Below are 16,053 nucleotides of genomic sequence, written 5' to 3'. Positions count from 1 at the left end.
TTGTCACTAATCCTCATAGCAACTTTGTTAGGTGGGTCAAGTTTCATTTAACAGATGAGCAAACCGGGGTTCCAGAGGTGAAGTGACTTGCCCAAGGTCACACAGCTAGTAAGAGGCGGAGCCTGCTGGGAAATCTAGGCTTGGGGGTTACTGGAGGTCACTAACGGTTCTTCTCCCACCCCACCCCCTTTTTTTAGTTAACTAGTTTAAAAATAAAAATAGTGCTCTAAAACTTGTAAAGAAAAACAGCGTTCCCCTACCCCACTCGTCCCCTCCCTCCTATTACAACGCGCCAGAGCAACCACTTGGAACTTTTTAAAGCTAGGTCTGCTGGTTTACCGCCCTGTATTTCCAAATGAATAACCGGTGCGTTGTGCAGATTTAACAATGTAACCAAAACCCCACTCTACCGTCAACTCCCTGCGTCCCTCTGTACTTCACCGGGTCACCCTCCCTTCTCAGGTTGAAACCTGGGTCGAGTCCCCTCTCTTCGCTCACTCTGAGTCTCCAGCACGATCGCTGCGGTAACCAGCCTGGCCAGGGCTGAGAAACCACCCTCCCCGGCCCGGCCGGGCCTCGGTTCCCGGCCTTCCTCCCAGACCCTTCTCGGGCTGCGCGTCGGAGGCGGCGGTCAGGGTCTGAGAGCGAGGATAGGGCGATGGCGAGAGCCAGGGAGGCAAGGGTCGGAGTCAAGAGGCACGGGGCCGGGATCACGGGGCCAGGGCCGTGTCGCACGCAAGAGTCGGAGTCCGGGGGTGACAGCTGGGTTGGGGGGGCAAGTGTCGGGGAGCGAGGGCTAGGGTTGGGGCGTGAGGGAGGAGGGTCTGAGGCGAAGGCCCTGGTCGCAGGCAAGGACTTCGGTCGCAGGGAGAGGGCCAGGGTCGGGGTTGGGGGATCCGGTTTGGGGTCAGGGGTCAGACAGAATCGGTGGCGAGGACCGGGAGGGAGGGGACGAAGGTCAGAGTTGGGAACAAGTGGGGTTTAGGGCGAGGGGCGAGGTGGGGTCTGGGGTGAGGTGCGGGGGTGGCGAGGGCTGGGGTCAGGAGGGCGAAGGTCAGACTTCGGGAGGAGGGCCGGAGCCTGAGGCAAGGGTAGCGATCGTGGGGCGAGGGGCGGGGGTGGGTGCGGAGGGCGAGAAGCAGGGTCCGGTCGGGGAGGGGGGTGGCGGTCGGCGGGCGGGGGCGCGGGTCCCGGCCAGGGCTCGGGGATTGAGGTCGCGGGGTCGCGGCGGCGGTTGAGGAAGGAGGGGGAATGGGGGACGTCAGGCCGTCTGGGTTTAGCCCAGGGGCCAGGGCTCTGGGGGCGGCAGCGGACGGGAGCCGGCGCTCCCGCCGCGGCCCTTTGGAAGTGTACCGCGGGCGCTCGACAGGGCGGCAGCACTCGCGCGGAGCGGGCGCCGACCTCGGCCCCGGCCTGCTCTACGCGGCCCCTCGGCGCCCGCAGCCCCAGCCCGACTCGACAGCCTCGGCCCCAAGCAACAGATTCCCGGTGGGAGGCGGGCCAGGTCGCTGCCGCCTCGGGCCTGCGGCATGGGGCGGGCTCCGGGCTTCGGGTTTCCCGGCTCCCGCGGCTGGGGCGCCTGGGAGCACCTCCGCCCCCCATTCTCGAAGGTGGGGGGCTGGGCCCACACTCCCGCAGACTTGCTCCTCGGAAACCGCTCCACCAATCCCCGCCCACGTTCCCCTGACCCCTCTTTAAGTCCTTTATTGTGCTGAGGGGGTCCAGGACTTAAGCAGTTTCCGAGGGAAATTTCCTTTGTTTGGGGGGTGGCGGTCTGTTTCGACGAAATGTATACTTTCACTGGTCTTTCGTCAACCGTCCCCTCCCCTACACACACTCATCCTCCTCCATCCTCCCCAAACCGTCCTCGAGAATGTGGGTTAAACAATTTTTAATGTACGTTAGAATGCATTTGAAAATACTTTGTGCAGCGGGTCTGTGTCATATACTACGATGATATCTTTCTCATCAGACTTTTTCTTTTCCCTGCGGTTAATCATTGTCTCGATTCTTTGTAAGCTTTCTATGTATCTGTCACTAATTTTTTTTTTCCCAGTGCTGTACCATAACTGTAAATTTCCATTCATTCAAACTCTTCAGGTAATACGTCTGTTTTTGTTTGTGTGTGTGTGTGTGTTTGTTGTGTTTTTCCCCCCTTGGAACTATTCCTCCCATTCCAATCTTAAGTGTTGCTCTCTAGGCCAACTGCACAGCTGTTGTTTTGGGATTTCCCTTCATCATCATCCTGGGAATTTTCCTTGCTTCATTTTGGGAGCCCTGTGTCCTTGGATCCCGAGTTTTGTTTTTCTCTGTCATTTGGTACAGCCAGTCCACCGGTAGCTTCCTGAGAAAGGGTGTAAAGGAGATCTTTTTGTTGAGATTTTGCAAATCTGAACATATGTTTATTTGACCTCCTCACTTGACTGATGTGATCATTTGTTTGGGTATATAATTCTAGGTTGGAATTCATTTTTTCTTAGAACTGTGAATTGTCTTCTACCTTCCAATTTTACTGCTGACAATTCTAATGAAATTCTTACTTTTGTACATGACCCATATACCTTTGTGTATTACTCTATTGTTACTACTATTTCTGGAAGCTTTATCTTCTATCTTTGATGTTTTGAAAATACACAATGATATGCCTTGATATGGATATTTTCATTCATTTTGGTAGACACAGACCCTTTTAATTTAGACACTTTTGCCCTTCAGTTCTGGCAAATTTCTTGCATTACTTTATTTTTCCTTTGCATTCTTCATGAGATCTCTCCCCTCTACACATCTGTGCTCTATCCTATTCTATTGCCCACCCATCTTTTCCATTCTCACTTTCTCAATGTTTATTTTATTTTTGAGAGAGAGACACAGAGTGCGAGCAGGGAAGGGGCAGAGAGAGAGGGAGACACAGAATCCGAAGCAGGCTCCAGGCTCTGAGCAGTCAGCACAGAGCCCGACACGGGGCTTAACCCCACCAACCATGAGATCATGACCTGAGCCGAAGTCCAGTGCTTAACTGACTGAGCCACCCAGGTGCCTCTGTTCTCACTTTCACAAATTCCTGTTATTTGTATCCTGGGATCTGTAAATAATTCTAATCCTCTCAATCATTTTTTCTTTCACTTCTCCTTGCTCTTTTTATTGTCTGCAAATTTTCTCAACTCTATTTCTAAACTCTTCATCTTCTATTTTCCATTTTGTCTTCTAAATAATGGTGTGCTAGTAAATGTCTAACAAGCAGCTCTTAGAAGGGGAGGAAAAAGCCTTGTTTGCCCATTTCCATAGTGTAAATACTTTCACCATGGCTGATTTGCAAGCTACCAAATGACATCACTGAATGCAGACTTGGAAGTGAGGCATGGTAGTGTATTAGTGTTTCTACCATATACACACCACAGACAAATAATCTCAAGAACATAGATAATATATGTAGGAGAGTAATTTGGAAGTGAGAAGTTTTTAGTACTTATTACTTTTGTTTTTAATATATTTAATTGTAGCTTTATATAATTGAACTTTTAATAATGACTGTGTTTAACAAATGGCTTGCAAAATTCCTGAAAAATCAACAATTGGTTTTTCCAAACTGGTAGGAGCCAGTTCCTGCAAACTACTGCTTCAAAGTAAAAAATCATGGTCCCTAACATAGTAAAATCAAATCAGAGTAATTTAAACACAGTTCTGATCACGTTACTTCCCTAAGTGAAACTCTTTGTTGTTTCTCTGCCTACTGAAAACCTCAACAGTCAACCCTCAATTCACATTCCACCTTTCCTACTTGTCTATTAAACAAATATTGATCAGGCATCTGCTATAAGCAAGGTTTTAACCAAGAGAGTGAGGATACAAGGATGAATAATATACATTTCCTTTCTTTGAGATACTCCCAGTGTAGGAGAAGAAAAACTTACATACTATTGAATGTGATAAGTACCGTAACACACACACACACACACACACCATGCACAAGTACTATAGGAATGCCTAGCAAATGACTAATTCAGCATGGGGGATCTGCCAAGGAAAAACTCAGTTTGTCTTTCCTTGTCTTTTAGGTCTACTAGTGGGTTGGGATTTTTGCTTCGTTAAGCATTATATGCTTTCTCATCACAAGCCCTAAAGGTAAAAAAAAGAGTTCATTTTGAAGACTGCTAATCTCTCTCTCTTTTTTAAAAAAAATTTTTTTAATGTTTATTTATTTTTGAGAGAGACAGAGACAGAATGTGACTGGGTTAGGGAGAGAGAGAGAGAGAGGGAGACACAGAATCTGAAGCAGGCTCCAGGCTCTGAGCTGTCAGCACAGAGCCCAACACGGGGCTCGAACTTACCAGCCATGAATGAGATCATGACCTGAGCTGAAGTGGGACACTCAACCGACTGAGCCACCCAGGCGCCCCCTCTCTCTTTTTTTTTAAGTGAAAAGAGATGTCCTCAGAACAAACTGCTGGTTTATTCGGTTAAGGACAAAAATTTCAGAGTGAACCAACAAAGGATTTCTTTAAGCTATCAGTGTATGGGAAAGGTGGAAATATTAAAGTATACGCTGCTAAGTTTGTGAAGTATTTACAAATGTGAATGGAAGAAATGTCATGGAAATAATATGAAAAATAAATGGAAGTATTAGAGTATAAGGCAGTGGAAAAATATACTTGAAAGATGTAATGAGCTATAGGCTAAACAGAAATCATATATTTCATGATTTCATAGGGTTAGTAATCATCAGAAGATCACAAAGATTTTTCTTTTTTCTTTTCTTCAGGCCTCTAGAACCTATTATATTCAGGAGAGTGTTTCAGAGCCAAGGAGTCATATGTATAATCTCCAGTTATCTTCACAAATTGGATTCCTGGCCCTTGCTCACTAATAAACTTAGTCTCCTTCGAAGTATAAAATAGTTTCTTTACCATTCAGTTCACTTAACACAGCATTGGCTTTGTCCTACTTTTTACTTGTGCTTTCTGATTTGCTGCCAGATTTTCAAAAATAAGTGATTTCTAGATCTGCAAATGTATACAAACAATTTATAGTTTCTGAGAATTTTTTAAATTTAAATCTAAGTTAACAAGATTTTTCTGACCCAAAATATTTTAGGCGATGATCCTATTTCAGAAGTGAGAATAAACGATCTAGTAGAATCTTTGAATTGTGCAGGGGCACGTGGGTGGCTCAGTCACTTGAACATTTGACTTGGGCTGAGGTCATGATTTCATAGTCTGTGAGTTCCAGCCCCGAATCAGGCTCTCTGCTGTCCGCACAGAGCTCGCTTCAGATCCTCTGCCCCCCCCTCACTCTGCCCCTCCCCCAGCTCATGCTCTCTCTCTCACTCTCTCTCCCTCTCTCTCATTCTCAAAATTAAACATTAAAAAAAATTCTTCGAATTGTGTAGAGAAATAGGCCTGAAAAGTTGAAGTGACTTTTCTAAGGCTACATAGATGTTGGCTGAGCTAGGATTAGAGGACCTAGGTATCCTGGCTCATACTTTAGTGTGTCTTTTCCTCAAAATACTTAAAATATTCACCTAAGGGCAAGCTCTGATGTCCACCAAGCAGTAGAGAAACAACTTTATGTCCATATGTTCATTCTTTTGTTGACTAGTTCAACCAAGATTTGTTGCATGCCTATTCAATAACAGGCTGTAGAGATGCACAGATGAAATAGACATTAGCTAATAGGGTAGACAAGCACATATGCACTATTGGTAACTTATTCTATCTGGGAATATTGGGGGATATTTTCATGTGCAGAGATGACATCTGAGTTAAAGTGATGAATGTGTAGAACTTTGGTGAGGGAATGGCGGGGGGAGAGGCATTCCAAGCATATTAAGAAAGTACAAAAATGTTCATGGAATAATCCTGAACCTAGTATGACCCAGAGCAGGCAGTATGGGCAGGAATAGAAAGAAATGAGGTAAGAGGGTGGGAAGATTCTGATTTGCAAGGCCTTTACCTAAGAAATTGAGGATATTGGTTAACTTTGCAAAAGACGCTATCATGGTATTGTTTCCGTCTGGAATCAGTAGCTTAGGCATTCAAAAAAGTCTTCATGGCTTTCCAAACTACTTGTTATGTGCCATACTTTCCTCTGAAATACTCCTGAATTCACAGTGTCAGGAAACATCTAGCCCAGAATAAAACAAGTTCCCAACTTTATTTGGGAGTTTTATGGTGAACTCATTCTTTCTGTTCATGTTATATTCTGTTTTCCTTCTTCTATTCCAACACTTCAATAAAATTTCAAGATTTCTAAGTAATGAAAAGTAGCATTTTTTTTTTTGAGAGAGAGAGAGAGGGAGAGAGAGAGAGTGAGAGAGGGAGAGAGAGAGAGTAGGGTGGGAGGGGCAGTGGGAGAGGGAGAGAGAAACTTGAGCAGGCTCCATGCTCAGCACGGAGCCCATGCAGGGCTCCATCCCACAACCCGGAGATCATGATCCGGGCCAATTCGAGAGTGGCACGCTTAATCAACTGAGCCACCCAGGCGCCCCTGCAAAGTAGCTTCTAGTGAGAAACAAACAAACAAACAAACAAACAAACAAAAACCTCTCCTTTAATCGAGTATATAAGCAACATAATCACAACCATAAAAATATAGTTGCTAATACAATTTTCTGGGAGCCCTTAAAGACAGAAACCCAAAACATGCCTCTTAAGATGGGGATTCATGTTTAAGTGAAGAGTAAGCCCCCAGTCCAGAGAGTGAGCTCTGCCAGTGAAGAAGAGACATCACTTTTAAGTAGACCTTCAACTCATTCGCTACCCCCATTGCCTCTTTCCCTCACCAGAGTTTGCTGGGAAGAGCTAGGAGCAATGCTGTGTTTCCTATAACTCAAGAATTTGGTTGTCATATATTTCTTCCCTGACATTTCAAGCTTCCTGGGAAAATGAAATTAGTTCTCACTAAAATATGGTAAATGCGTATGTAATTGTATTAACAACAACAACTGGGCCCCCTTGGAATAAGTGCTCAGGAAAGAGAGAGATTGAAAAGAATAGGACTACTCTCACTAACAACAGAGAAACAATGGGCACCTGGGTGGCTCAGTTGGTTTAGCATCTGACTCATGATTTCAGCTCAGGTCATGATTTTCACAGTGCATGAGTTCGAGCCCCACGTCAGGCTCCACACTGATTATGTAGAGCCTGCTTGGGATTCTTTCTCTCCCCCTTTGCTGCTCCTCCCCTGCACTCTCACGTGAGCTCTCTCTCTGTCACAATAAACTTAAAAAAGAAGTAACAAAGAAACAAGAAAGGATTGGAGTCAGAGACAGCAGTATGAACTCATGTTTATCAATATAGAGATGGATAGATACAGAAATAATTATAAATTTGTATGCATATAAGTATTAATTTACATACACATATTTCCTAGTTCTGTCCACTGAGAGCCTAGAAGCAATGACACCCCAGAGGCAATAAACACACTTAACACCCACATCTTGGTTTCTGTATCATTTTATCATAATGAAAGGAACCAGGGCTCCTTGGAGAAATGGCTGATCTAGAACTGGGGTAGGGAATATATAAAATGAGACACGCTTCTCATAGTACAAGAAAGTAAGGAATTGCTGCTAAAGGCAAAAAAACACCCACAATGATAGGGTCATGTCAAAGGGACAGAGGAATCAATTAAAAGATTTCCCAATGGCCAAAGAAAGAACATTATGAATAACAAAACAAATAATGTAGTATTAGATACATCAAATATCCAAGAACTCATACTGATACAAATAAATGATTGAATAAATAAAGAAATGAAGGAAAAGAGGAAAATCTCCTTACAAAAGAATTGGAAATAATTTACATAGATACTCCCCAAATAAGAAGGTGGAGCTTAATTCACCACCCAATCACTATCACCACACTTGAGTGTGGGCTACACTTGGGGACTTGCTTCCAGAATGCAAGGGAGCAAGGGAGACAAAGTAACTTTACAGTGGAAAAGCCTGTCAACTACTAAGCTGGTGGTGATTAAGGTTAACATTGTCAATGACAGTCATGTTGATAGGATGTACCCTGGATATGATGTGATGAGAATGGTACTTCACATCTGTCATTTTCCTCCCCCAAACCCATAACCCCACTCTTAGAAGAACACCAGACAAACCCAAATTGAGGAACATTCTACAAAATACCTGGGACCAGAACTCTTTAAAATTGTCAAGGTCATTAAAAACAAGGGAAGTCTGAGAAAGTGTCACAGGTCACAGACCAGAGCGGACTAAGGAGATATGAGGATTAAAAGTAATGTGGTATCCTGGATGATAGATGGAGAGATAGGTAGACATAAACAGTAAACTTTTGCCCAACAGAAAATATGCATGTTATTTTACAGCCATGAAACATTTAAAGTAATGGACCATTCTAGGCCTTGAAAAAAAATTCAGCAAATTCTCAAAAGCAGATATTATACAGCATTTTCCCCCTTACTATACTGCAACACAGAATAAAAGGTTGGTTAAAGAAATTATGGAACATTAAAAAAAAAAAAACAGAAAGAGGGGCGCCTGGGTGGCTCAGTCGGTTGAGCGGCCGACTTCGGCTCAGGTCATGATCTCGCGGTCTGTGAGTTCGAGCCCCACGTCGGGCTCTGTGCTGACAGCTCAGAGCCTGGAGCCTGTTTCAGATTCTGTGTCTCCCTCTCTCTGACCCTCCCCCGTTCATGCTCTGTCTCTCTCTGTCTCAAAAATAAATAAACATTAAAAAAAAAATTAAAAAAAAAAACAGAAAGAAAGAAAAAGAAAAAAAGGCCTAACTTCTTTATTTTGTGATACACCTATCAGAATGCTCCTATCTTTTTGTACTTTCAGTATTTTTAAGGTATTTCTGCCATTTGTGAAAGAGGATTTTGAGATTCTTGCATGATGAGTGTGATACAAACTCTCCCTTTTATTTCCAATTCTAAATGTTGTGCAGTTCACGTTCTTACTGGGCACTCTTCGACATCATTTGACATGTTTTGAGCTGAATTTGTAATCCCCTTCTGTTATATCAGAGAAAGGATGACACGATTTTCCTTTTGTTTATTGATCATTCAGGAACCAAAAGGGGAATCCAAGCTACATAATTTTATAGAAAAGGGACAATAGTATGAATTTAACTTTGGTATAGCACAATGAAATTTCAGTGACTTTCTTAGAATTAAAGAACTATGATAATTTTAACAATAAGCTACATCATTGTTTCTTGGTTTTTCTCAATGTCTAAATTGATTTTTTAAAAATTCCTATCCCCCACTTCTGAAATTATCTCTTTAGAGCAATGTGTCTTACAAACACTGTATATCCTAACATCCAATGATGAAGAATTTTGTTTTCAGTGATTACAGTAAAAAACTACAAATGGACTTTGTTTTTGCTTGCCAAAAATAAAATTATAATGTTGAATATGATTTTCCAAATTACACATGACCCATCCTCAACTTTCAGAGATCATGGCCAAAAATCACTGACCTAAATCAAACCTTAATTTCCTATTTGAGGAAACTAAGATCAGAGAAGTTAAATAACTTTCTCAAACTCACACTGTGAATTAATGATTAAGTCAAGACTTGATTATAGTACACTACAATGTTCTTTCTCCTAAGATTGTTGCAAAGGGGAACTTGAGGATAAAATAGGTTTCAAAAATAGAAATAGAGCCAGAAGCGTTTCTCTCCTGTTAAGAGAATTCTCTTCAAAGAGAACTCTTCTTTCTTTCTGAAGAAATCCCGACCAAATAAAAATTCCTTGGCCTCTGTGTGTTAATTTGATCCTTATAAACTGAAAGTTAATTTAGAAACTTAGGGGCGCCTGGGTGGCTTGGTCGGTTAAGCGTCTGACTTCAGCTTAGGTCATGATCTCACGGTCCGTGGGTTTGAGCTCCACATCAGGCTCTGTGCTGACAGCTCAGAGCCTGGAGCCTGTTTCAGATTCTGTGTCTCCCTCTCTCTGTGACCTCCCCCGTTCATGCTCTGTCTCTGTCTCAAAAATAAATAAACGTTAAAAAAAAATTAAAAAAAAAAGAAACTTAATTTATCTCGATATAAAGTAAAAGTCCTAGAAGTCCTACTCCTCCAACCGTTCCTCCTCTTCGAGTGCCTGTATGATAGAAAGTGGTTACAGAATTCTGAATTCTGTTGTTGAATGCTTTTGTAATCTCAAGGAATTTCTTCCAAGCACATAGAGTACAAACTCTCCTACTAGTGACAACATATAAGCCCTTGTTCTATCAAAAACAGCTGCTAAATCATTCTGTGGCCTCGTCAGTACATCTCTTATTCAGGCTCAGTCATGAAGGTGGCAACCTTCTAAAACTAGTCACATGAGTAAGTTGTCAGAATCTTCCGTGCCAAAAATTATTGCGAGTGCTAATAAGTACAGGCAATGTGGAATGACAATGCCTTTCAATGGATTCACAGCAAATTTCAAATGCTACAGGGTCCTAGGAAAAATCTTCCTGCAGACTGAAATTAAGAGATAGGAAGCCATCAGTATGAAGAAAAAAATAGTAGTTCGACCAGGAATAACAGCAACATTTCACCAGAAACTAGTTCCACTGAGTAGTGTAAGCAGAAGTAAAATCTTGCATAGAGTAAGGTGGGTAAAGGCATTTCTCGTGTGAGGTACGTGAAACATCTCAAAGAACACGGAATTTCTAGGCTAGGAGACAACTCTTCCACAAATAGATTCTCTCTCAACATGTACTTAACCTCTGGTATGATCTTGGCAAATTACTTTAAATTCTGGGATTCCATTTCCTCAGGTGTAGGAAGAGGCTTAAACTAGATACTAAGTTTCCTCTAGCTATAAGTGTGTCTTCATATAACTAAATTTCTAAACAGTAACTGCTAAATAATATCCTTCAGACAAAAGTCACATCACGGAAATAAGAACGGTAGTTGCAATAAAAACTAACTAGAAATTAAGGCTCCCTTTTATCTCGTAATTTGTTCTAATTCACAGTAATTAGTAATGGTGAAAAGATGAATTTATACTTTCAATGGAAATGCAGACTACAATAGTATTACAGAAGTGGTTATAATACCTGGTTATACTGACCTGATTTATCAAGGACAGCTACACAGCAATGCCCTTTTTTCCTCAGAAAATAAAGAAAACATTTTGGAAACAATAAGCTCACACACAGATTAAGAGGGAACAACAGCAAGACTAATTTTTTTTTTTTCCCCTGAGCAGAGCATGCCTAAGAGATACACAGATTGATTCTTTCATCTATATTTCATGCCTATGAAATGAAATAGTCTTCATTATTCTTATCATAGGTGTGTTTTTAGTGCTGTTGATTTTGGAGGTGAGTATAGCCCAGGATATATTATTAGTGACACTTTAACTCATTGTCTCTCATTACCAGACTTGGGAAGGTAAAAAACACATCGTGTGGTGTTTTCAAAACAAATTTGTTTAGTAACTACAACCACTTATTTTCAAACAAATTTTCAAACAGATAAAATCAGAGTAGCTGCCTTCGGGTGCAGACCCCACCATTTTGCAGCCTTGTCTTTTCCCTGGGGTAGCTTTTGAAACCCTGGGGCTTTCAACACGACAGCCTAGATACCTTTGTTGTACTGGAAAACACGTGGGGTTTTGAGTCTCCTGTAACTGGGCTCAAATCTCAGCTGACCCTCTTACAAGCTGTGGGAGGATGAGTTAATCTCTTTGAGATTGAGTTACGTGTATGTGAGGTCACCGATAGCAACTAAAATTACAGCTTATGATTGTTGTATGGATAGGATGTCCAATAAATATCAGTTCGCTTGTGCTTTTGTTTAAAATTAAACATGAAACACTGATCCCACAGTGAAACACACACACACACACACACACACACACACACACACACACACACACAAACAGGGGTAATAGCTGTCTCCAGATGTAGGCCTCCCAAAAATTCAGGTTTAGATATTTCCAATTTGTCTCAGGTGTTTTTTCATCCCTCAGGTTATTAGTATCAAGTTTCTTCTTGTCCCAGGGGTTCTAACGATGGCCTACTACATCCTTATTATATCTAGTTAACTCCAGATAAACACACACATTCAAATCAGCGGTTTGTTACAAACACTCCATAGTACGCAGTAAATGTTCCATGGTTCCCCTGTTTTTCTTTTCTCGACAAAAGAAACAAAAGTAACTTTTCACTTTAAATTTCAAATAGAACTGTTAAAATGATTCCTTTACACTCTTATTAGGAAGGCTATTGCTATTCTTAAGGGGAGGCCATTCCTTTTTTTAAGTCAAATTTGATTATATTTCTCTAAGAACTTATTAGCAAATATAAAGTTTTAGTCTCCTTAAAGCAAGATTAAAACAAATTTTTTTCTGATATAGCATTTGTTGGCTTGTTGCAATAGTCTCAGCACTTAGTTAAGGTGATAGGAGTGGACTGAGGATAGAAAGACACTGTACAATTTAAAAAGGAAAACTGAGGGGTGCCTGGGTAGCTCAGTAAGTGAAGTGTCCAACTTCAGCTCAGATCATGATCTCGTAATTTGTGAGTTCACGCCCCGCGTCAGGCTCTGTGCTGATAGCTGAGACCCTGGAGCCTGCTTCAGATCCTGTATCTCCCTCTCTCTCTGCCCTTCTGCTCACGCTCTGTGCCTGTTAAGCGTTAAAAAAATTTTTTAATGGAAAACTGATATCTAGGTTTTGTCGGCAAATGCATTCAATGCTGATGATTATTTATCTCAGTATTTCAGAGGTAATATTTACTGATCTTTCTTGACCTAGAAATGACATGTTCAGCATCTTATATCTCTAAAACTCTCCAGTTTCATGGCATGATGGTCAAGAGTGAGGGCTCTGGAAACTGTCTGGGTTAGAATACTAGCTCCATTACAAATTTTGCTGTTGTTTCCTCATCTATGAAATGGGGATAATAATAATTACCTACCTCAGAGAGTTGGTATAAGGATTGAATGTGTTAAAAATGTTAAAAACTTAAAATACTGGGGTGTCTGGATGGGTCAGGTGGTAGAGCAGGCAACTCTTGATCTCAGGGTTGTGAGTTTGAGTCCCATGTTGGGTGTACAGATTACTTAAAAATAAAATCTTTAAAAAAAAATTTAAAAAATTTTAATTGGAGCACCTGGCTGGCTCAGTTGGTTAAGTGACCAACTCTTCTTTTTTTTTAAATTTTTTCTTTTGGTTATTTATTTTTGAGCGCGAGTGGGGAAAGGGCAGAGAGAGAAGGAGAGAGAATCCAAAGCAGGTTCCAGGCTGTGAGCTGTCAGCACAGAGACTGACCTGGGGCTTGAACTTACAAACTGTGAGATCATGACCTGAGCTGAAGTCGGCCGTTTAATGGACTGAGCCACCCAGGCACCCCAAGTGACTTTGATCTCAGCTTAGGACTTGATCTCAGGGTTGTGAGTTCAAGCCCCATGTTGGACTTCATGCACTGGGCATGAAGCCCACTTAAAAAACAAACAAACAAACAAACAAACAAAACCTTAAAATACTGCCTGTCATTGGCACCGGTAATCATTATTGTTACTTATACTTGTGCACTGGTATCCATCCTTATTCACCAAAACTCATTAGATGAGTTCCTATTCTATGCCAGGCATAATGGTAGACATTATCTATCTAAGTTACTAAGACAAATCACCCATCATCCCTGCACCCAAGAGGTTACAGCAAAGTAAAAAGAAAAAGATTTGGCGCTATAACATATGGGTTGCTAATAATTTGAATCAGATTCGAGGAGTCCCTAAATGAAGTGAGCATTTCCTTCAACTACTCATAACAGTGATAAATCACAGTAGTGTTAGCAGTGCCTGTGGCTTTGTTTCCAGGAGAAATTACAGATATTTCCGTATCACATTACGGTTCTTGCAGGTATCTCAAAATATTATTTGCCGTCATCATTACTTTGAAAGTTATCAGATTGAACTGCTACTAGATCTTAGTTAGTGCCTTCAGAAAGAGGCATGACAAGTTTCCAAAACAGTTGCCACCCCAAACTTAGAAATAACAACACAAAATAAGTAAGCTGGCTGCAGAAACAACCAACCGCGTGATGATTTCTAAATAGTTATGCCTATGGAACAAAATGTGATTATGCAGACTGTAAAAGACAACTCATCAGTTAACTCTACCTTGTCCAAGGTAATACGATTTTTTCAGTGTTCCACATGTATTCTAGACAAAGAATACAAAAAGGGAGAATCTGTTACTATGCCTCTTCTACTGTACATCAAAACCATGCCCATGCCTAGCCAAGAATGCTACCTAACATGGAGTTCTTATGGGAAATACCCTTTAAGAACATCCCAGCTCCCTTAGCTCCATTTCTCTGTTCATCAAACACTGATGACAGCCTGTGCCTTGCTCTTTTTCTTTGATCATACCTGTCCCCCACACTGCCCTGCAAAGGAAAAACCCTGTATAAATAATGGATCACTGACGGGTTATGTTTACTGCAAATAAATTGGCATTCTAGTTTTTTTTTTTAATTTTTCTTTAACGTTTATTTATTTTTGAGACAGAGAGAGACAGAGCATGAATGGGGGAGGGTCAGAGAGAGGGAGACACAGAATCCGAAACAGGCTCCAGGCTCTGAGCTGTCAGCACAGAGCCTGACGCGGGGCTTGAACTCACAGACCGTGAGATCATGACCTGAGCCGAAGTCGGCTGCTCAACCGACTGAGCCACCCAGGCGCCCCGGCATTCTAGTTTTTAACTTGATATTTTGTGATTTGCCTAGTGTGATTTAACTCTCCAAACCCCGACCGAATGATGAAGCCTCATTTTCTAACCGGGCAAAGTTAAAGACAAGCAGTTTATCAACATCTAAAACCCCAATCTCAAATTGTGGGGTGGCATCAATCAGAAAAGACTTATTTCAGAAATCTAAAAAAAGAAGAAAAAACCCCTCTTTTTGTGGAAGGGGGGAGTTTTTCCAGAGAGCACAGAGCAGTATAAGAAATGAGAGCATTCTGAACTTTTTATCTGACTAAAAATACAGGCTGTACTTATGTATCAGCAACAGGTATGTCTTATTTCAGATGCGTTCCTGAAATGCTGTATTTTATATTAAACACACCATTTGTAGAGCTCATTTTCTTAGGTAGCAAATGCTTGGATTAAAATCAGTACCTCAGATGTTTGAATAACTGTTCCAAAGACACTAGTTTTGTAAACAGCTTGAATAACCAACCATTCCAAAGATACAGTGTTTGCAGTTGCCTTTTGCGAAGGTCCCCAAGCAGCCATGTGAAAGTGTGGAAGTATTGTTATTGGAAGTATGAAATGGTTCTGTGCTTAGAGATTGGGATATTTGAAGATAATGTTTCGTTTTAATGTAATGCAAGATCACAGTATTTGAACTGGAGGAACATCTCAGACATCACCTTGTCCCAGCTGAAATTCAAATCTTGGAGAAGGTTAGCTCACCTCCAAACCGGTCTGTATGAGCAGACTAAGTCGGGCCTATGCATCTGTCTTTTTAGCAGGACCGGCAAAACCACGGATTCCTTCGCGTTTCTGAGCGCAAAACGAGCAGGTTCCCAACAAGGTTACACATACTTTAAAGAAATCGTTCAGTTTGTCTCTGCCCACTCCTATGATGCCTGGCGGGGTTGAGTGGGGAGAGGGGTGCAGTGGGGGGGGGGGGAGGTGGGGGTGGGGGTGGGATCAGGTATCTACGTTTGGCTTCCGACACGTTGAGAAACCACGACTTTCTCAGCAACGATCCTGAAGCTTCAAAGCACCTACCAAAAATAGTTTTCCTCGTTTCATAGGTGATTCCTGATACATAGAAGTCGCTCCCTTTGGTGGAGCCCGGTCGCGTCCGAGAGCGGCAGCCACAACACCCTGGTTGCCCCCAGTCCTCTCAAGGGCTTTGCTGGGTGGGACTCGGCCTTGGGTGGCAAGGGGCACGTGGTGGCGAGGGGACAGGAGACGCGCGATCCACGCCCTGGGCGCCCCTCTGACGAGAAACGACCCACCCAACCCCTAGCCAGGCCCCTTCCTGTGAAGTTAGAGACTCGATGATCTGTAATGGATCTCGGTTCATTTAACAGGCCCCTCGCCCCCAGTTCCTCAGAGGCCCGCCT

General features: G+C 42.3%; 1 protein-coding gene across 1 annotated transcript in view; it reads right to left on the bottom strand.

The window, feature by feature from the left end:
- Positions 1-15,565, bottom strand: part of UTP6 (UTP6 small subunit processome component) — a 56,178-nt gene extending 40,613 nt beyond the window's left edge. The window contains exons 1-2 of the mRNA XM_049637880.1: positions 15,392-15,565; positions 14,095-14,137 (exon numbers count right to left, since the gene is read on the bottom strand). Of these exons, the coding sequence (XP_049493837.1) occupies positions 14,095-14,132 (38 nt within the window). The 5' untranslated portion in view covers positions 14,133-14,137; positions 15,392-15,565. The remainder of the gene's footprint in view (positions 1-14,094; positions 14,138-15,391) is intronic.
- Between the last annotated feature and the right edge of the window lie 488 nt (positions 15,566-16,053).

This window comes from Panthera uncia, chromosome E1 (assembly GCF_023721935.1).
Source record: "Panthera uncia isolate 11264 chromosome E1, Puncia_PCG_1.0, whole genome shotgun sequence".
Lineage (NCBI taxonomy): Eukaryota > Metazoa > Chordata > Mammalia > Carnivora > Felidae > Panthera > Panthera uncia.
Note: the sequence above shows the minus strand (reverse complement) of the source record. Positions and strands in the feature narration are given on the sequence as shown.